This window comes from Syngnathus leptorhynchus, chromosome 8 (genome assembly GCF_054491065.1).
Source record: "Syngnathus leptorhynchus isolate UIUO chromosome 8, UIUO_Slep, whole genome shotgun sequence".
NCBI classification, from domain to species: Eukaryota; Metazoa; Chordata; class Actinopteri; order Syngnathiformes; family Syngnathidae; genus Syngnathus; species Syngnathus leptorhynchus.
The window spans coordinates 4,089,491-4,110,692 of NC_141202.1; the positions used below are offsets into that span (position 1 = coordinate 4,089,491).

Genomic DNA, 21,202 nt, shown 5'->3' on the forward strand with positions numbered 1-21,202 from the left:
GCGCCACCTGCTGGGGTGTACGAAGATTTGTCCATCAATTTACCGCAACAGATGGAAAAAAAGAGACGATCAATACAACATGCACAAATACGTTTTAATAATTATACTTGTTCTAGTGTTCTTCATTTTTTTACGCCGCTGCTTTTTACGATGTGGTGAGGGAAGATGCTCGAGATAAATGTCCAAATTCCTAAAACCACGGTGACAGTGTTACATTTTCTAAATAAACATTTGATTAAAGGTTTCCTATGTTATTTTGGTTACCAATATGCTCCTAAACATTTTAATATTTCTACATTGTGAATTATATTTTATTTGTAGGTTGTCAATTCAACAAGTTCTGTCAGTCCGTGTCGTTGACGTGCAATTTACGAGGCTGATCTGCCACCTCCAATACGGCGGACGCGCTGACGTTTTATACTAAAGTGCCAAATAACTGGTATATAAATGTCTGTCTATGTACATATGGTTTGATCACTTTATTTTGAATGCCATGTTTGCAATAACACCGGAAGTAGATGGGTAAAGGTCGAAGGTGGTGTTAGATATAATGGCTGTCTCGTTCGCTTTGATATCTTTGTTGACAATGAAATGCCGAAAATCCCACGATGCTTCGTTGCATTAAAACAAGATTTTGTCTTGTTTTTTACTGACTATGATGGATTACAGAGCCGTCCTGGAGTTTGCTACATTCACCAGGGCTGCCTCGTTGATTTTGCAGGTGCTGTTTATCTTTCGCAATTCATGTATGGCTGATGTCACTGAGCCATATCTAAATTTTATTTGCTATTTTTTTGCTATCTTCATAAAGTTGGAATACCTGGGTAAACACAAGTTAACCCTTAAAGGTGTCTAAATCTGGGGTCAGCCAATTGAATCAGCTAAAAGTTTTTTTTGTTTTTTTACCAGATTTTGAAATTATGTTTAAATTTATTTTTCACTACGGTTACCCTAAATATGTATGTTTTGTTTCACTGTTTCAGTTCATTTATACGACACTTTTATCAACAGGCTCTCTTGAACGCTGCCATCCCTGACCACGATGCTGATGCGTTCAAGCCCCCACGGACAGCAGAACCTCTATACCTGGATTCTGCGGTGGAGTGGTTATTTGGTGGTCTCAGCCACTGGGACGCCGAGCATTACCTCCTTATCGCAGAAAGGGGATACCTCTATGAGCACAATTTTGCTTTTTTCCCGTTTTTCCCCATCATCTTGCGGGGCCTGGCCGACACGCTGCTCCGGCCTCTGGGCGGCTGGTTGAGCGTACGAGGACGTTTGCTAGTGGCGATCGCTCTCGGGAACAGTACGCTCTTCCTGCTGAGCGTGGTGGCTTTGCACGCGCTCAGTCGGGTGGTTATGCAGGACAGACGTCTCGCCCTGCTTTCCACCTTCCTCTACTGCATCACGCCTGCCAATGTTTTCATGACGGCCGGCTACGCGGAGAGTCTTTTTGCCGCGCTCACATTTGGGGGTATGTTCCTCTTGGAAAAAGGATTCATCCTGAGAGCCTGCCTGGCATTCAGTATCGCCACAGCGGCGCGATCCAACGGGCTGGTTAACATCGGCTTTCTTCTGTATCTTCCAGCCGTGTACGCCATCTCCCAGATCCGTCTATATCGTTCCTTTGCAAAAGGCTACAGAAAGATCTTCCACTACATTTGGGTCATCATCCGCCTACTACTTACCTCTCTGCTCGGCACAACCTTCATTGCCCTTCCCTTCTGTGCTTTTCAGTATTACGGCTATCGAACTTTTTGCACACCTACAGCCTCCTTAGACCGTATCCCCCTGGCTCTTATCTCCTTAGCTGAGCAGAAGGGCTACCGTATTGCAGATGAAAATAGTCCTCCACCTCTCTGGTGCATGAGACCTCTCCCCTTAATTTATTCTCACATCCAAGACGTGTACTGGAATGTGGGCTTTTTCCGTTATTTTGAACTGAGACAAATCCCAAACTTCCTTCTCGCTTTACCTATGGCGACTTTGGGTGTAATGGCAGCTTATGCTTACTTCCAAGCAAACCCGGAACTGTGTTTCAGACTCGGACTTTGGGAGGCAGATTCCAAGAAAGGCCTGGACAAACCAATACCGGGATTTTTAAACCCAAGAGTATTTGTATATGTTGTGCATTCTACTGTTCTCCTGGTATTTGGGACCTTGTGCATGCATGTGCAGGTAAGAATAGAACTATAGTCAACAATTATTTATCGATCTAATAATTCTCACCGACATGTATTTTGTGGCCAGGTCCTCACTCGATTCATGGCCTCCTCGACTCCCGTGCCCTTCTGGATCAGCGCCCATCTGCTCCTCCTCAATGAACCACTTCTCCACCGAAGGAAAACATCAATGCCCAACGTTCAGATTAAGACTCCCGCCAAAAATGGATGCAAGCACACGCCTCAAAATCCCGTCATTGCGTTGATAGCGCATATTAAAATGTGCTCTCCCACCACACAAAGCATCCTGGGCTACTTCCTTTCGTACTGGGTGCTGGGCCTGGCAATGCATTGTAACTTTTTACCGTGGACTTGACTGAGTCTAAGGCTGATGCCTGTGTGAAATGACAATTTTTTAATAATGCACTGTATCTTACACTGTTACAAAAAAAAACAACAACATTTTGTCATGATAATAACAAAAGCCACAAAGCATGACAAATGCGCCTCATTTGAGTTCTAGAAAGAACTTTAAGTAGATTATGTAACAGTTACTCGGGATGGGCATTGAACTAAATTACTCGGAGAAAATTAACAATCAATTTAAAGATTGTTATTTTTTTAAACATATTTTTAGTAGATGGGGAGAATCTGAATGTTTTGAGTTTCTGTTTCCATGCTAGTGTTGTTTTGATGAGAATGTCTAGTCTGTTCCTTGGATGTTGTCCATTTTTCCATTCCAACTATAAATTCCACACAATCAGAATTCCCAATGATTAATTTCATGCTCATCCTAAACAGGATCATTTTTTTTTCATTTGTTCTACTTATTTATGCACCTTGAAACTTGAATGTTTACTTAATTCTTGTCTTTGTAGCACCAGTGATACTGGCGGAAATGCATTTTGACACAGATGCCACTGTAAATTTGTTTTTAACCTGACTATGTGGATGTGTTGTTAATTCACCTTTCATTTTGAATATGAATTGAAAATCGGATATTAAATTGCATGCATTCTCTGGAACAATTACATTCTATGTGAATTCCTCCATCCATTTTTTTTTTAGCACCAACCTCACAAACATATTTACAGATCATGACTGCGTGTACAGGACATGACGTCATCACAAGTTAAATTGTGGTTAAGGTTATGAATGGCACAAGCACATTGGTATTTCGAATAGCTACAGTTACAGTTCATTTTTAATTACTTGATTACATATTTTGTAGAACATAGTAAAAACTCATCTCACATTTTTGTGCTCTTTTACACCATCAAGATACCCCAATATGATGTGCAGTAGCTGTTTCTTTACAAATTTTAATTTCCTCCTTAGCGTCTGAATCGTAAAAAAAACACTGGCATACCTGGCCTTTTAACAGTTATAAACAAAAAAAAAACCATGATTATTTCAAGAAATATGTTTACAAATAAGCATTAACGGTGCTGAGTCGTGACGTCATTGTGGACGGAAAGAGAAAAGCGAACTGCACTGCAGGCTGCAGCATCAAGCTGGTCGTTAAGCTCGTCGGCGTTTCCTTTCGGACTACTATTGGCATGAAATCTTTAATAATCGTAGTATACATTTGTGGTTTCATTTACAAAGATGTTAACGGGGCTTGGTTGGACTGGGAAGCGGGTTCATGTCGTAAAAGTCACTTACGATAGCCGGTCCGCTAGCTAATGTTAGCATTGAGGACGAAAAACATCATTGGGGGATGCTAACCCCAACAAGCCCCCCTTTTTATTTTTTTCCAATGACTGAGCTCATTTTCGTTTGAAAGCCCTTCTTCTTGATCAATCTCCGAACAGCGACGACGGGCAATTCTATCTACAGGATGAAAAACTGTGAGTACCAGCAAATCGATCCGCTGGCGCTATCAGTGGCACCCGCTTCAGTTCAGAATCACACCGACAAGAAAACGGATCGGCTGCGGAGAAAATGGGAAGTGTTCCCAGGGAAGAACCGATTTTTTTGTGACGGACGGGTCATCGTGGCCAGACAGAACGGCGTCCTGCCTCTGACACTGGGGCTTATTGTTGTCACATGTGGCCTTTTCTTTGCATTCGAGTAAGTGTCAAATTATTATTTCAAGATGACCACTTGTTGGTGTACACGTGTCACTGCAAAATGTTAATTTGATTTAAAACATGCATTTCTAGTTGTCCATTCCTTGTGGAGCATCTGACAGTCTTCATCCCGATGATCGGTGGGGTACTTTTTGTGTTTGTGGTCCTCTCCTTGCTGAGAACCAGCTTGACAGACCCAGGCATCCTACCCAGGGCCACTTTAGATGAAGCTGCAGACATCGAGAAGCAGATAGGTAAGATACACCCATTGCACCAACAGATGGGGTGAAAGAGCTTTGCCATATGGGGATGGATATCTGTGAGGAACTACACTCCCAAACTTAAGCAGCTTACGTTTGTGTCTTTATTGGAAAAGTACAGCAACTCCACATTTGTCTCCTGACGTTCTCTTTTAAGATACCTCAGGATCCTCATCATATCGTCCTCCGCCACGAACCAAGGAGATCCTCATTAACCAGCAGGTGGTCAAACTCAAGTACTGCTTCACGTGTAAAATGTTTCGCCCCCCTCGGACCTCACACTGCAGCCTTTGTGACAACTGTGTGGGTAAGGATATGGTGGCAAGTTGCAAATGTATTCCACCACGATTAACATAATTTCACTGCAGATGATTGATTATTTTATGAAATGTATAAAAGTACACCAGGTTGGAAAAGAAACGGGAATATGATCATTTACAAGAACTAGGGGGAAAACAGGTTAGTCTGTGACAAGCCACTTAAATAGAATTTTTAATATTAGTTTAAATATGACAACTCAAATTGGCACATACGGTATTCTGAATATTTCCATAATTTACCAGATACATTTATTTAGGGAAATTTACGCTGCAGTGCACCAAACTATTTATTTTCCACCCCTTATTCATCCGAGTCACACCTTCATGTGCAACCAACCTGTTAGTAAAGCGAAAATGTTTTCACGTCTGCTTGGTATGTTTTTCTTTCAGAGAGGTTTGATCATCACTGTCCCTGGGTGGGGAACTGTGTGGGCAAGCGCAATTACCGCTTTTTCTACAGTTTCATCATCTCCCTGTCTTTTCTGACATCTTTTATATTTGGCTGCGTCATAGCACACATTACCTTGCGTAAGTTTCTCAAGCTTAAGCTTCATTGACACATCTGAGTTGTTATAATAGTCTTCTCCCTTTTTTTTTTTTTTTAATGCAGGTTCTCAATCGGGTAAAAGCCTCATCCAAGCCATCCAGGAGAGTCCTGCCAGATATCCTTTTTAATTTGCCAACTTTTCTTTTTTTGGGTCTCCTCCAACTATTTTGGAAATGCATGCAATCTTGATCACAGGCTGTCGAGCCGTTTTCCCAGTCTAAGCCAGTGCTTAATAGGATCAGCATTAGTTAGCGCACAGTGTACCAGATGGCTTTAAAGCAAAAGGATCAGTAGTTTTGCTTTATAGTCTGCATCGTTTCAAATCCCACCCGCAATGCAATAAAAAAATTTTTTTAACAACTATAAAATAGTGAAGTTATTCCTTGACTTTGCTTTTATACCGTGGTGGAGCTGGTCATTTGTTTTTTCTCTATCTGGTCTATTTTGGGCCTCTCAGGCTTCCATACCTACCTAGTAGCCTCCAACCTTACTACAAATGAGGATGTAAGTTGGCGCTAGATGACAATTCAACTAGTTTTTTTTTTGTGTCAATACAAAAACTTTCCACCTTCACTTTATAGATTAAAGGGTCCTGGTCAAGTAAAAGGGGCGCCGAGGAATCTGGGAATCCGTACACTTACAACAGCATCCTCGCCAACTGCTGTGTGACATTATGTGGGCCCATGCCACCCAGGTGTGTAAACAAAGGACACAAATAAGGAAATGAACAATTAATGTTATGAATGAATCATAATGCTTGCTGGGGAAGTACCCAGTAAATACAGCAAAAAAAAAAAAAAGCAGCTCTGTGAGTTGCACATTGCAATCAATCAATCTACCATTGTTTTCAGGCAAACAATTTGCATAGGTGTGTTTTGACGACTGGTTGAACTTGTCGATTCCACCACGACACTGACGTCATCTTTTGTGCTCTGCAGCTTGATTGACAGGCGAGGCTTCCTGACACCGGAGGAGTCCTCCCCCGCTGCGCCTGTCTCAGAGATCGAGCTGCCTTCCTTCGCAGCCAAGAATGACACAAACATGGTAGGCTCAACCACATTGTGGTCTTCCCACACTCTTCAGAAGTTTTTTTTTTTTAATGTCCCCTGTATATAGCTTCTTTTGTTCGCGCAATACATCGTCTCCTTCAAGTCGGTGGTTGGTCGTTGCAGACAGATGGAACGTAAATATGTGAAAGCAGAATGAATGAATAATGCTGGCCTTGATGCCGCTGACCTACATAAGAAAATGAGACATGAGTTCGTCAAAATGAAAAAAAAAAAAGTAACAGTGGCTAACAGGTTGTATTTGAGTTAGTAACGAAGCAGACTTTCCATACAGCTAAAAATAATTGTTCTTGTTCGTTTCATGTTATTCATTGTTTGGTGGTTGTTGGAAAAAAGTGGGAGTGCATTTAAAGGCCAGTAGCGTGTTTTATGTGACAAAACATGTGTTCTGACATTTGACTGTAGTGGTGGTTTGACTTTTTAGGGAGTCTCCATTTTGATGAGTCGACAGCCTGCACGCATTGCACAAAATGTATCATTTTTTTTTCTTCCTGCCATTTATGTTTATTATATACTTCAACGTACGGAACATTTTAGCATAAGTTTGAAATTTTTTATTTTTTACAAACATATTTTTGTATTTGGGCCGTTGGTCTTTTTTTGAAAAAGTCTTTTTACTCCCTTAGTTTCTTCATAAGCCTGATATGACAAAGTCATCATGAATTAACCAATCAACAGGGATTTATTTATCTTGCCACGACAATCTTCTTGGCGTGTGTACATTGTGAGTTTACATAAAAGTGATTTTTCCGCAGAAGAAATGAAAACTTCACTCTTGGCTTATGTCAATCCCCTTGACACACACATACTCCAATATCTTGTCAAAAAGTGCACAAATGTATCGCCGTGAGATCCATATTTTCCACTCCGCTCCGTTTCCGATGACTTTTTGTCCGAGCCACCCAAACGATCTCCTTTTAATACTCACTTGTTATGCTGTATCCATTCCACCCGGCAGGAGGAGACCTGTCAGGATTTTTCTTTGTCCTGCACAGCCTGAAAAAACAGTGCAGCGTGTATAAGGTTGGATGGTAAGCAAGAGGAATCGATCACTTTTCTTTCCTCCATGACGTGCCGCAGAGTTTGTTTTGCTCCGATTTTTGTGACTGCTTTGGAATTTGTTCACTAACGTGAGTGCGCATGCTTCACTGCCATTCGTTCTCCTTCAACTTCCACTCACCCATGCCGGGAGCTGGATGATGGCCGCATTTGTTGCGATGACACTTCCTGTCCTCTCTTGATTCGGATGAAATCTTGTCTATGTCACATCTTACTTGCGTGTGCATGGTGCTGTCAGCAAACATGTACTTGTTCCCCCCCGCCCCCCCTCCCTTCGAGAGTTGCTTCACATCCATCCTCACCTTGTTCCGTATGGTTGCCTTCTCCGTGCTCTGTCTGCATTTAACTTTTCCTCTGTGCATCTCAGCAGACAGCTTGAAATTCATAGTGCTGGATGCCAGCCAAGCTAACCGCTAACTGAGAACGACACTTTATTTTTTTTTTTTCGGTCCGCTCCTCACTTGAGCTTTCTCTTCTTCCTCTACACATAGTGCACACAAAGCACCAAAGACGTGCTCGAGAGGATGCTCCACTCCTCCGCCTTTTACGGTCTCTGCCTTCCCGGCACTCCAAAGACCAGCCCTCTTGGCCCGGAGGTTCCAAGTGCCCCGGCAGAGACACCGCCCGCGGCGAGGTGCTCGGGCCAGCCCGAGGCCAGCACCACGTGCTCTCCCTTCTCCAGGAGCAGCACGAGCGACTCGCTCCACTCCATCAACCCGGCGTTCCGTTTGGCGTTTCCTTCGCCCTCGCTCGGTCGAGCCGCGCCGGTTCTCGTCGAGCCGCCCTACGTTAGGTTTATCCCGTAACCTTGAGGGAGCTTTTTTTTCCCCCACAAATGCTCCTGCTTCTCTTTTCGACTTCAAGCACAACAAGTGAACATTTAACACTCCTTTGCACTTTTCACAGTCAAGAAACCTCAAGCCATAGAATCAGGTCAGCCGCAGTGTTTCGTTTCCTGGTCGCATCTTCTGCAAACCGCTTTTGAAACAAATGCCGGTTTGTGAACGACGGAAGGAGAAAATAAGAAATTTAAAATCAGAAAGAGAGATGTAGGTTTTTTTTAAAAAAAAATCTGTATGATTTGTTGTTTTCTCATCTGTTCTATATTTTGTCCCTTTATGACCACAAGATAATTGTTTCTGAAGGCATAACTTATTGCATTGAATATGTATTAAATTTAAATCAAAAGCAAACCATACTGCTGGGCCTCAGAGGGAAAAAAAAAAAGCCACACTTTCCTTTGCTTCGGGGCTTTTTGACGGCATTTAAATAGACGCGGCATTTGTTTGTGGGAAAAGGTGCCGATGGTTTATAGGCCAAGTTATGTTTGGAATCTAGACAGTATCGCGTCACTTTGTCATTTCAATGTCTTTGTAGTTTCTACTTGTACCGGTTAGCACGTCCGCATCACAGTTCGGAGGTTTTTCAACCTTGATTCCGACCTTTCTGCATGATCTTTAGTTTTGCCTGATACATGTTAGCTTCATTGAAAACTTTGTTCATGGCTGTACATGTGAGTGTTATTGGTTGCGTGTTCAAATGTCACTTTGGATAGATTATTCCAGTTCACCTGCAACCCCAAATTGATAAAAAAAAAGTTTGATCTCTCACACATAACAAGCTCTCATTTTCGCCACTAGGGGGCAGGATGTGCGTAAGGATTGTGCCGTCTCCCTAGACAGCAGTTAAGTAATAATATATAGTACAAGTTGACCAAAAGGCCTTTTTGATGGGTTATTATTTTTTTTATTATTATAAATGGGCATTAAAGCTGCACATAGGTTTTTGACATAACATGTGACAGTGGAGCTGTTAAAGCTGTTAATAAAACAACCACGTTGACGAGTGTTGCTTCTCTTTGTTCTTCCTTTCCCAGAATGATTTTCCCAATTGTGGTGACTGTAAATCAGCGATAGTCGGGCTCATGGAAACAATGAGAAGGCGCATGTTGAGCGCACGTGTTCTTCAAAGTTCGTGTGAATGTGATCTCGCAATATGGACGACAGGCGCACCAAAGCTACACAGGAAGGCAGGTGAGGAATGTATGTGCGTGTGTTTGTTGCTCAGATACAATGTGTGCAACGTCCAACATCTCATGGTCATCCTCATCGCCAGAACAGATGCATTCGCTGTAGATGAGAATTTTACTTTGGGAGTTGCCATCTAAAAAGGAACACCATGTTTCAATGGCACAACTGGTTTTGCTTGGCACTGCTCATGTCCCGGTGTTTATACTGTGCCAGTTATGCTTCTAAGTAACTCGGCCTGTAATTACCCTTTTTGAGAAGCAGAGAAAAAATTGGTGCGGAGGCTGAGGCTCATGATGATTAGTCAAATTTGAACTGCAACCAACTGTCAGGTTACCAAGACAGTTACAAGATTTGTAATGTGAATAGAAGCTGGATAAACCGGTCCACAAATAAAACTCGACATTTTATAAAATCAACATCAAAACTATTTACATGCTAGCTAGACGATTCAAAGCATCCTTTGTGGGCCCAGTCCTGTTCTCTATATCTTACTGGACTTTAAGAACCTGGATTTGAAATGTGATAACATTCATGGATTCATTTGTTATACGACCGTTGCACTTCAAAAGACTCTCTGGTAAGTCTTGCCCGTTTGGCAAGCGATATATCACAGTCAAAGTTAAAACAGATGAGCAGACTTTGGCTTGGTCTCTTGCAGAGGGAAAATGCCAAAGTTTCACAGACTCAGCAGCTGCGTTGTATTTTCAAGTCGCCAGCACGAGCACAAATGATTTGCAAAGAGGATCGGCGATAACTTGATCTAATTTGACAATACAAGTAGAAGATTTGGACGCGACGGCTGCAAAGGCTCGGTGACTTGGCGTGGCCGCAGATGATTTTTTTTTTTTTTTTGCTCCGTCGATGGGATTTCGTGCTCTTTAACCTCAAGCGGAGTAGCCGAGACAAAAAAGGCCACCCAGTTAGCCGGACCAGTGGCCATCTTGCAGAATAAGAGGGTGTGCTTAAAATTAAAATAGATTTTTTTTTTTTATATATATAAAAGAAGAGCTCAGACGAGACTTGGAGGGTGGATAAGTGCTGAGCTCTGCTTCTTAAGTTCTAAAATTCTAAGGGACAGGCAATGATTGTCACTGTCGACGCAATTTTCGTCTCTTACTCTTTTTTTTTTTTTTTGGTGACTGATCTCAAAACATTGGTTACAGTTGCGCACTGTAATTAAATCCAACACCAGATCTGCCTTTGCAGACAAAATATTATAATATTCAGTTTTGATCAGCGAGCCTGCGGTTTTAGTACCCGGGGATCCACTTGGGGGATTTAGCTAACTTAATCCATTTCATAATTATAGTCATCAATCATAACAAAAAACAAAAATGCAGTACGACAAGCATGCACCATGCACAAGACCCGGAACAGTTCAGAATGAATATTTATTTCATCAAAGGTGAATAAATTAAAAAGTCATGACATGACATATACTAAATGCTGAAATCTGATTGGACAAGAGAATTCCAAACATCCTCATGTATTGAAAAGAAATATTAGAATGCAAAATTTAGCTCAGTGCTAGTTTGGCTAGCTCTGTTGAGTGAAACTATTTCATTGATTACACTTAACACTAATATAATATTCCCTGGGGATTCGAGTGTCACTATGATACTCACATGCCTTGTGATTGATTGATTGGCTGGTGAAGGGAGCTGAGCTAAATTGATTGGGATGTTAAAATCAGATATCTTCGTCAATCGCGAGACTAATTGTATGTTGGATCAAACCGACTGTACTGCATTCCACAACTGCATTTTCTTTTATTATTACTTTCACCGGATTATTGCCACCGCACAAATTTGTACACCCTCCGTAAAGATGAAAAACACACCCATGGAGTTTAGATTTTGGATATCCCAGATGCTCACTGAGTTAGTCTTGTGAATTTATGCCTAAGTGTCTTGTAAGTCACATGTCAAGTTTTTGTGAGTCCTGAGAGGCACACATTTTTTTGAAAGTGTGCTGGGATTCCAGTTTGGGCGATTTCACTGAAAACTAGGAATTGATAAAACTGTAAAATCTCTGAGCTTTATCTTCGTAGCATGAGCAGATGGTGCTAATAAATGTATGTAGGTGTTATTAGCATTATAGCAAAATGCTATTTGTTTGCGTAAACATTTTTTTTTTACTTCATGTAGGAAAAACACAACGGGTAATACAGGATTTTTAAAATTTGAGAGATCCCACACAAATCATGTGTACGTGATGTACTCGAGATAACCAACATGGCACGCCGCACTCGTGAAGATTTCGCCACCAACAATTCCTTCGTCTCCTCACCCAGACAAAGTGTTTTATTGTAGTACCAAGACTTACCTGTGAGAGGCAGCATAGATAGATAGGTAGATTAAAAAAGAAAAATCATCGAGACTGGCAGAAAATACTTAAAAATAAGATCATAGAGGAGGAGACCAGGTTTGATTTTGTTACATCTGTTAACTTTAAAGTGTTTGCAAACTCCTCCTTGTCACATTGTTGTGGTGACTAATTTATGAGACTCGTTATACAAGCAAACCACAAACACTTTGTCTCGGACAACGGTGAGCTTTCGAAAATGTCCTTATTGTCCGTTTTCACGCCACAACTAAGAATTCTGTTGCTGAACACCAAATCATAAATAGGCTAGTCAAGATATTTAGCATCTACAATTGTCGGCCATTATCGAAGGCGGGGAGCACACCAAAAGATAATCACTTAGGATGATATTTCAGACATCCAACAAGCTTTGGCAGATTTAAATTGGAAGAAAGTATGATATATGACTCAATCATTGGTTTGTCTGTACACTGTTGAAAGCATTTTCCTCTAACCCATAAAACCTAGCATCTCTTCCAAGAAACAACTCAACTCCACTTTAGCGAGTCACATTAGGCCCGTTGTCGTTTGTGCAGTCGCAAAAAAAAAAAAGTGACTCACACCTAAAGTTAGTCGACGTCACTTTGTGCTGCTTATCGAAAGTGTCAAGTATCTCTGATGCAACGCAGCAGGTCGTTAAATTTGAGTGGAAGGAATTGCTAGCTAGCAGTCAAATATGAGCCCCTACCCCTGAAAGGAGACACTGCAGAACTCCGTGGCTAACTTTCTCTTGGCGGATAACTTTTCACAATCCCGCGTTGCTGTATGACCAAAATAACATGTTGCCTCCCCGCGAGAACAAAATGTCTGTGATCAAAAATATGTTTGTTTTTTTTAGGCCTCCATTTTGTTTTGACTACAGTCAGAATAAATGTATGTTTAGTAATGCGTCCTTCCGAGATCAAGTGTGAGAACGTGTTCCTGATTTGCATGCACGATAATTTGGTATGTGTGTGGGTTTATGTCTTGTACAGCTTGGGAATGTAAATGACTCTCATGTTGGTGTACCGAATTAACTACGTGTTTGGTTTGGCTCTGGGTCAAATTGATCCAACTTCATGGGTGGGTCAAAAAATGTTCAACACAAGTTGCACAATTCAAAAATGCATCATAAAGAAGAAGATACTTTTTTTTGTGGAAAATTCACATCAACTGAGACCAGGAATAGTAAAGCTCAGACTCGCAACTAAAATCCCTGTACCCTAATTATGGCGCATTCGGAAATACACTCCAAAGGCTCTCTCGCTCTCTTCCAGTTTCATTTTCGGGAAAAGGCAACTGACAAAAGATTTACTCTGTTGTGTAACTACTTGACGGGTACAAGTACTCCAGAGACTATTGGTGTACAAACAATGAAAACGTCAATGTGATTTTTGTTTGTTCTTTTGGTTCAGAGAGGGCAGGGCTAGGTCACCAAACGCACGGGAAAAGAAAAAGCTGCATGACAAAAATGTAACTTTTCTTACGATATCTTTTAACCTCCAATTATTTTCTAAATTGATTTTTATTTTGATGTGATGGCAGTATTTCAATATATCAAGCATCATTTAATTTTGCACAATATACAATTGGTTAGCGTCTGCCTCACAGTTGAAAGCTTCTGACTTTCAATCTTGCCTTACCCACATCTGAGCGGTCTGCATGTTCGGTTCATTGAAGACTCCTATTTGTCCATAGTGTGAAAGGTTGTTTGTCTATATGTGCACTGTGGTTGCCTAGTGACCTCTCGAAAGTGTGCCCCACCTCTTGCCCAAAGTCAGGTCGGAGAGGCCCCAGCTCGCTTGCAACTGTAATGAGGCCAAGCAGTAAAAAAAAAAAAAAAAAAAAGATTAGGCGGCAAAATGTGTTGATAGTACACGTACATAAAAGACTCCCTCGAATTAATGTATTACTAATATTAGATCATTAGGGTACAAAGAACAATAATTTGACCACAATTAAATTCATTTATTAGCAGTTGTATCATAATCAAACTTTTCATGAGCTCTTGCAAAGTATCCTCCGTAGAACCCTCAAAATATTCCTAGTCAAGTTGTAGTGTGGCTTTTAATGCGCTTTTTTTTTTTTTTTCTCTCATTGAATGTTATTTACAGTGCTTGTGCTGGCTGTGACAGTGCAGGAATCCTTCGATGGTAAAACACCTGATTTGGTAAGGATTGCAGTTATGCAATGACCAATAAAGGCCGTCGGACTTCAGACACTTGGATGTGGCTCAGGTTTATGTAGCAATGACAATAAAATGAGAGCAGCAGGGGGAAAAAAGACGCGATGACCGACAGATAGCTGATGAATGCTGAGTCATTGTAAGGGCATGACCAGACATAACGCTTATTTGACCTACTGCACGCTATATTGTTTGCCAGGATAATGTTCCAAAAAAGCAAGTTTATGGCAGAAAGTTACTACATCTGTCACACACACATACACAGCATCCACTAAAGGAAGCGTACAGTAAAAAAAAAAAACTGTTTATATATATTTTTCTTCTCACTCTGAAACATGACGTCGGGCGTCTGACCTCCAGCTGCTTTTGAAAATCTCGCTGCTTGTAACTCACAGCAGCTTTTGGCCATGTGTGCTCCGTGTGTCTTTTTTCCCTGTTTCTCGTGAAAGTCAAACCTGCCCCACAACGCATGAATCTTCTTAACAAATGACAAATGACTGCCTCTCAAGTCTCACGTTCTTTTCTCATCAAATCTTAAACACAGCGGCGCTCTGAGATAAAAAAAGACCAAATCAATACGTTTTTTGCGTTAGGAGACGTTTGCTCGATTTTTCTCTCTGATTTTAAGCCAAAATTTGAGATGGCATCCTTATGTTTACTGTCAGACTAAACATAAAATAAAATTCCGGAATGTGCATTTAACACAGGCACATAACTTTGCCCGAACTTCTGCTAGCTTAATGCTCACACATAGTAGCCACAAATGAGCTAACGAATAGCAACAAGATAGTGTTTTTGAAGCTTTAACAGCAGCACAATTATTTTCAAATCTCTTGAGGCAATTATCTCCCTCTCTTTCTCTACTCCATTCTTCGTAAACACCACGTCACCAAACACTAACATGACTAATTATCACGTTTACAAGTTTGGAGACACCTGAGGACATACTATGATTGAACTTATCTAACGTGAGCAAGTTAAGTCCATGCATGGGTGGAGTTTTCATTCTTTTGTGATTTTTGTCAATACACGATGGAATGGGTGTTTGCGCTGTTGTGGGTGTGAACACAGCCAATGGAAGCATACAAACAACGCATACTGCTATATATTTTTTTTTGCACGCTGTTTAAACTCTGAGGTTGGAAAAAAATGTGCTTTTGCTCCTAAAATCATAAAGTCAACCTGGGTTGGGATGATCTTAACAGATACGGCTTCTGAGGGAATTTATCTGGAAACATCCCACTGATTCGAACAGCTCCCGTGTGTTGCTCGGGCCGGGAGTTCTGCTCGGGAGGGCAACGGGGTGCGGGCTTTCTGGGAATGAAACCGGAGCTCCCCGCTAAATAGGGGTTCCCCTCTCACATCTGGTAAATTCGACAGAGGTTGAAAGGACCCATCGCTCCACTTGTGGAAGTTTTTCATATGCGACGGGAGGTCACGTGTTGGAAAAAAAATGGCAGAAGTTGTATATTGTATTTTTACATTTTAGTGATATTCTTGGCCCGGTGTCTGTACTTTGCGGATAACTTGTCTGGCGGGGTCACAGACGGAGGCACGTAGAGTGAAAAGTAAAGCAACATGGGGTTTTTTTTTTTTTGGGTGTAGGATTTGAGAGTATAAACAGTTATACGGCTACATTAAGAGTCATTATGAGACGGTCGAATGGTATGATTTGAGCTCCCGTTAAGGAATCTGTCCAAGTAAGAAGATCCTAGCCAAAGTGAGCGAGCAAAAGGAGTTTTATGAGTGAGGCTATACATTCCTGTCTTTAACACAGCCTCCTCTTATAACTCATGCATGCATCCACATGTGTGCTTGAGCTTTTTGGCTTTCAGGGGGAAGTAAAGAGACATTTCACACGGATAAAATATGCGCCTGACGCACTGCCAACATCCCCTCACTTCTCTGATGTGCCGTATGAAAGCTGCACAGTTGATTTATTGTCAATTTTATCACAACTTCTGAAGGAATTTCTTATCTTGCTAGGCCACTGTTTGTTTTACAGGTTTTCATTTTTCTCAGTAGTTCCTGCTTATATCCAAAGGTTTTTTTTTTTTTTTCTTTCTCTTGAGTAAAATGAACCACTGTTACATAATAGTCCAATGCTATATTTGACTGTTGAGCTTTGGAGCATTTCAACTATGCAATAACGACTCTCACCCCGAGCCACCAAGTCATGACTGTGACTAAAAAAAAAAAACCTTCAAATTTTAATCTTAAAAAGTCCATGGCAAATGAAATTGAAAAATGTATTCATCAAAATTCCCCAAATTTAAATTTTGTAATTTTCAAATGATAAAGGCTGCAATGGATGCATTTGCTTGTTCCTCACTCTGACTTGACCCAAATGGAATGGCCAGGCCATCATAATGAATTAAAATTACATACACATTTGGAATTAAAGTGCACTTTTTTCACAGTGTCTATTACGCTGGCTCTCGATCAACTTTAGACTGACTTTAAATTCAGAAATTCTAATTTCGATTTCTGGTTGCCATTATGTTTGGAATTCCCTCATGCGGCACTCTTACGCTATTATTTGTGTGAGCATATTTGAAGACACGAAATTCCTTTCATTGTTGTAAATGTCATTCTTCAGCCTGGAAAAAAAGTTAAGCAACAACAAAGTTAAATATTTGGAGTGAGCATTGGCTATGTTTTTAGATTTAAATGATGATGTCATTAAAAGCAACCCTTAGTATTATAACAAAATATATCTTAAATAAATATATAAGAAATGCAATTCATTAACTTAAAAAAAAAAAAAAAAGGTCAGCAGAACCCAAGTCATTTTCTTTTTTTAAATGATTTTTTTTTCTCATCTAACTGCTGCTTTGGCAAAACCCAAAGCTATATTCACTCTCTTGTGAACACTCCACCGAGCACTTCTGTAATTAATCAAGCAGCCACTCCTGACGTCAGCAGCATGGCCTGCTTGCGCAAGCTCTCTCCGCTCTCTCATAGATTTGTCTTCTGGGGCAACCCGTAAAAGTAAACGAAGCTCTTATCACACCTTTTCTGCTGTGATAAGACAGCAGGCGTAGGTCCGGATGTCCTCGGCCGAGTGGTCGAGTCAACCTGCTTTTGGAGAACAGGTGCCATGACTGAAGCCACTACTAAACAAACTTGTATCAGTATCTTTCCAAACACAGTGGAAAGAGCGTCACAATTAGACAGCGTGAAAGCAAACATCGGATAATTAAAGCATCTGCTTTGGTTACAGGTCAAAGCAAATGCCAATTATAAGTAAGACTCGTTCTTCGTGTATAACATGCCGTGTGAGACTTAAATACTTCCGTGACTGACGTTGGTGACAATTGTTTAACAACAGGTTGTGTATGACAAAAGACGGAAAAACTCTTTCTATTTTTGAGAATTTCCCAATATTATCGCAGGCAGTTAAAAACCCAATTTGCCTAGGGTGTGTCAAAATAGGAACAACCTCACCGCGCCTACTAGACCCACAATGTCACTTGTCATGGATCAGGCAGGATCTCAAGTCAGGGAGAAACACTCGTACGATTAAATTAGTGCTGGGGATCACTGACCTTTTTGAAACTGAGGGCTACTGGTCAATTGCAAATGTTCATTTGGGATGGCTTTATGGGTCCCTAAATGTATGGACGTTGATTTGAAAAAAATGTCTTTACTTTTTTTTTTTTTATAGCACATCAGGCTTTCAAAACGTTTTCATTTTTTTAAACCTTGTGCAATACGGATTTTACCATGCGTTGTCATTTATAGCTAAGAAAATCACAAATATTATGAAATGTATGACTATATTACGAATATTATTATTGTCAAAACCAGAAAAACATAGCTTCAGAATCATCGCAAAAAAAAGCAAAGCATCTCTGATTGAATTTTATTACTCTGTTGATTTTATTGTTGCCCTTTAATTAAAGGTTGCTAATTATCTTCATTCATTGTGACACTGAGCCTCTTTATGATTCATAACAATAATGAATTATCAATAATGACTTAACAAGCTAGGAAATCAATACATATCAATATGCAACACTTTATTTCTATGAATCTCTGCACCTGTTTACATTTTCAAATAATCACTTCTACAATGTTCCTTTGAAATTGCAAAGTCCAAATCACTGGTGAGTTATTTTTTAGAACAGGCCTGTGCCACATTCATGTGGTCCAAAATTAATCTGTGACTGTTATAAATACAATCTGTTGGTAATAAAGATATGAAAACGTATTTGTTGTGCTACTATGGCGTTGTCACGTAACGCTATATTTTCTTAACCCAACAAGTTTTTCGGAAAATAATTTTTTTCCTCCTACATGCGGTAAATACAGAAACATGCAACTTATGTTTCTTATGTGTCACTTATGTTATGTATGCTCTGTTTTTGGCTAACGTCATGATTAGCGGATGTCAGCATTTACCTGAAGCTCATTAACGCGTATGAAACGGTACGGCATGAATGTGAAAGGCAGTGCAGCGTTCAAACAGCCACCCATGTTGGAGCTAAACAATAATAATCAAAAGAAAAGAAAACACAAATCATTTTCAGTGTTCCACTTGTTTCCCGGTTGCGTCTGTTGACACTCATTTCCCGCTCATGACCAAACATTGCTTCTATTGACTTCAATCTTAAGTGTAGACGTGGGCAAATGTTCAAAAGCATGGTCAATGAAAAAGCGTGTCCTGACTCATTCTGCCATGAGACAGTGAAGAAACCTGATAATGTCAAGTGGCTTAATATTTATCTACCGTCTTTGTGTTCTCACCAAGTGTTTCACATTCAGGTGAAATGTACGTTTTGTTTCCCAGGATGCGCAGCTGCCACAAGCGTGTGTTATTTATAGCGTCATGACGCAGTGGCCGTCTTGCCCCGGCACCTGCCGCGACCGTCAGAACGACAACACATCTGTCCAAATGACACAGATGGATGCTGTTGCTATGGTGACGTTGCGATGTTGTCAGGATTAGGAGCAAAATCTTCCACGGGGACTAAAAAGGCCCGTCCTTATGACGTACGTGTGCGCTCAAGTGCTTGAGAGCATGTTTTTCTGCATATCTGTTTTATTGCAGCGTCACTAAAAGCCAACGGCGCTCAATCCTAAAATGAACTTCACTCCCTCGTAAACATTTTACAGGTGCACTTATGTGCTGCGTGGACTGATATGCGCACCTTTTTTTTTTTTTAATTCAATATGCAGTGTGTGGTTACAAACAAAACAAGTAATGTTTGCCTTTGTGTTGTAATTATCATTAAGCGGGTTTCATCTTGGCTTCTTTCCGGGTACGAATCAATGCAAGTTAAAATCCAGGACAAGTATGTGAGACAGAGAGGGGATTTGGGAAGAAAAAAAAAAAAAGAGAGAAGCTTAAAGGTCAATACTGTAGAGCTTTTTAATCATAAACCCAATTATGAGTAAAGGGATGATTGTTTTTGGCAATACTATCTATGCATTAAGACCAATAAACGGGGATTATTGTCAAGCCACGTTTTATAGTTTTATTTGCAACCCATCACGGTGCAAACACTCTCAGCTTCTCGATTTCAATCAATTTTACCGTATCACCTATCTCACGTTTTATAGACACGAACGCAGACTTTTATAGGATTAACCCAAACAATGTATTCAAATATTTACTAAATCTTTTCAGCTCACAACAGCCTAAAACGACCTTCATTGATGTTTCCAAACTGCTGATGCGTTCATTTTGCCTTCCTGAAGTCTTCACTGAGAAATATCAAATTCACCTTTTTGTGCCTGTGCGTTGGAAAGAGATTAAGCAAACGCTAATGAGAGGAACTTAAAGCTGCCAACGGAAAAAGAATGAAGACATATTAGGTTAGCTTTAGGAAAAAGGTTCTTAATCATTCATTCCATTTCTTCCAAATTAAGTCAATTCCTTCTCAAGCTATTCCGATTTTTGTTTTCCTTGAAGAGTTTTTCTTGGGGGGGATTTTATGCTTGCGTAATTATGGCATAATCAAATAAGGCACTCCTTCAAACTTCAACCATACTTGGCTTCGAGTGCAAACACATTCTTAAGGCTGTGTTTTAATTCATTCAGCATTTAATATAATTACAGCAAACTCCTTTCAGTATCATTTTATCTTTGACACACAATATTCTGATTGTGTTTTTGGAAGACAAAGTAAGCGGCAAAGGGGCGGCCATTTTGCCACTTGCTGTTGAATGCAAATGATATCACAATTGTTGGATTTATTCATTTCATTGTATTTACACGGAAAGAAATGAATAAGTACGTGAATTCGCGAATCCCAAGTTTTGTTTGTTCAACTGATTAGGGAGTTGTGATTTTTACATACGTAGAGGCTGGAGAAATGAAAACGTTCGACCTGCAAAGAAACACATTAAACATTCTCATGTGGTGCCAATGAAGCATTTGGTCATGAAGCAGGGCGTTGCAGACATTAAAAAAAAACAAAAAAAAACATCCGGCATGGTCTGCAAATATCCCTTGAGTCAATAAAGGTTGAGCTTGGAGTTTGCTTAAGTTGAAAGTAGTTTTGCTTCTTTAACTTCTGAGAAGCTTTTTTTGGTCACACTGTTGAGCTGTGCAAGACTGTGAAGAGCTTAAAAAAGAAGCCAGTGGGTCATGCAGCAATATGCTATGAGACAAGGGCTGAGGCTACCTTTTCTTAAATACAAAAAAGTTATGCAGTTTAATTTGATTGAAATTTGTATATGCAGTACATCATTTGGGTTTTAACTATTTAAAGTCAGTTTAGCAACTCACAAGGCACTGTTTGTTTTGTGGTTTAGAAGTTTTTTTTTTTTTACTATTTACTAAGTGTTGTTTGGCGTTTTTTTTTTTATTAATATGATTGCGGAAAGTTGCTAAATTGACATCAACTGTTGTTTTTTTTGTTTTTTTGCATTAGGGCAAGTGGAGGAGGAGCGCTGCACAGAACTGACGTCATAGGGAGGTGTTTCCACCGAGCCATTGCTCAATGACCAAACGTGGCGGACCAATCAGAGCGCCGTATGCTAATGAAGGTGGAGCTTTGAAACACATGAGACCTTCCTTATGAATCGGCGCTTGAGCACGTAGGGCGGATTTCTCTGCTACCAGCTGACCCAACACTTCCTTCCACAAACTCCATCTGGCAGGAACGGAACGCACTAAGTGGAATATCCCACAGGAATTTATTCGACTT

The 21,202-nt window shown here is 40.5% G+C and overlaps 2 protein-coding genes across 7 annotated transcripts; both read left to right on the forward strand.

Annotated features, from left to right (window-relative positions):
* Positions 1-498: 498 nt before the first annotated feature.
* On the forward strand, positions 499-2,834 carry pigv (phosphatidylinositol glycan anchor biosynthesis, class V). Of its 2 annotated transcripts, XM_085919482.1 has the most exons (4): positions 499-721; positions 1,012-1,474; positions 1,589-2,178; positions 2,251-2,834. In XM_085919482.1, the coding sequence occupies exons 1-4, from the start codon at positions 656-658 to the stop codon at positions 2,536-2,538; spliced, it is 1,407 nt and encodes a 468-aa protein (XP_085775608.1). In that variant the 5' UTR covers positions 499-655; the 3' UTR covers positions 2,539-2,834. The 2 variants fall into 2 exon arrangements, with proteins under 2 accessions (XP_085775608.1, XP_085775607.1); XM_085919481.1 differs by having other exon boundaries at positions 1,012-2,178.
* Positions 2,835-3,634: 800 nt separating this feature from the next.
* zdhhc18a (zDHHC palmitoyltransferase 18a) lies at positions 3,635-21,069 on the forward strand. Of its 5 annotated transcripts, none has more exons than XM_085918699.1 (10): positions 3,635-4,235; positions 4,328-4,488; positions 4,652-4,801; positions 5,205-5,342; positions 5,425-5,476; positions 5,763-5,865; positions 5,943-6,055; positions 6,300-6,405; positions 9,364-9,520; positions 20,927-21,069. In XM_085918699.1, the coding sequence occupies exons 1-10, from the start codon at positions 4,003-4,005 to the stop codon at positions 20,965-20,967; spliced, it is 1,254 nt and encodes a 417-aa protein (XP_085774825.1). In that variant the 5' UTR covers positions 3,635-4,002; the 3' UTR covers positions 20,968-21,069. The 5 variants fall into 5 exon arrangements, with proteins under 5 accessions (XP_085774825.1, XP_085774826.1, XP_085774828.1 ...); XM_085918700.1 differs by having other exon boundaries at positions 9,364-9,516; positions 20,927-21,063; XM_085918702.1 differs by lacking the exon at positions 20,927-21,069 and adding an exon at positions 7,387-7,459 and having other exon boundaries at positions 9,364-9,382.
* The last annotated feature ends 133 nt before the right edge of the window (positions 21,070-21,202 follow it).

Bases quoted from the DNA above. Each gene is read 5' to 3' on its own strand.
- pigv (XM_085919481.1), top strand. From the start codon at position 656: ATGATGGATTACAGAGCCGTCCTGGAGTTTGCTACATTCACCAGGGCT. The intron at 722-1,011 runs GTGCTGTTTATC...TTTTATCAACAG, and splicing joins CTGCCTCGTTGATTTTGCAG to GCTCTCTTGAACGCTGCCAT. The intron at 2,179-2,250 runs GTAAGAATAGAA...TTTTGTGGCCAG, and splicing joins CCTTGTGCATGCATGTGCAG to GTCCTCACTCGATTCATGGC.
- zdhhc18a (XM_085918698.1), top strand. From the start codon at position 4,003: ATGAAAAACTGTGAGTACCAGCAAATCGATCCGCTGGCGCTATCAGTG. The intron at 4,236-4,327 runs GTAAGTGTCAAA...ATGCATTTCTAG, and splicing joins GGCCTTTTCTTTGCATTCGA to TTGTCCATTCCTTGTGGAGC. The intron at 5,866-5,942 runs GTAAGTTGGCGC...TTCACTTTATAG, and splicing joins ACCTTACTACAAATGAGGAT to ATTAAAGGGTCCTGGTCAAG.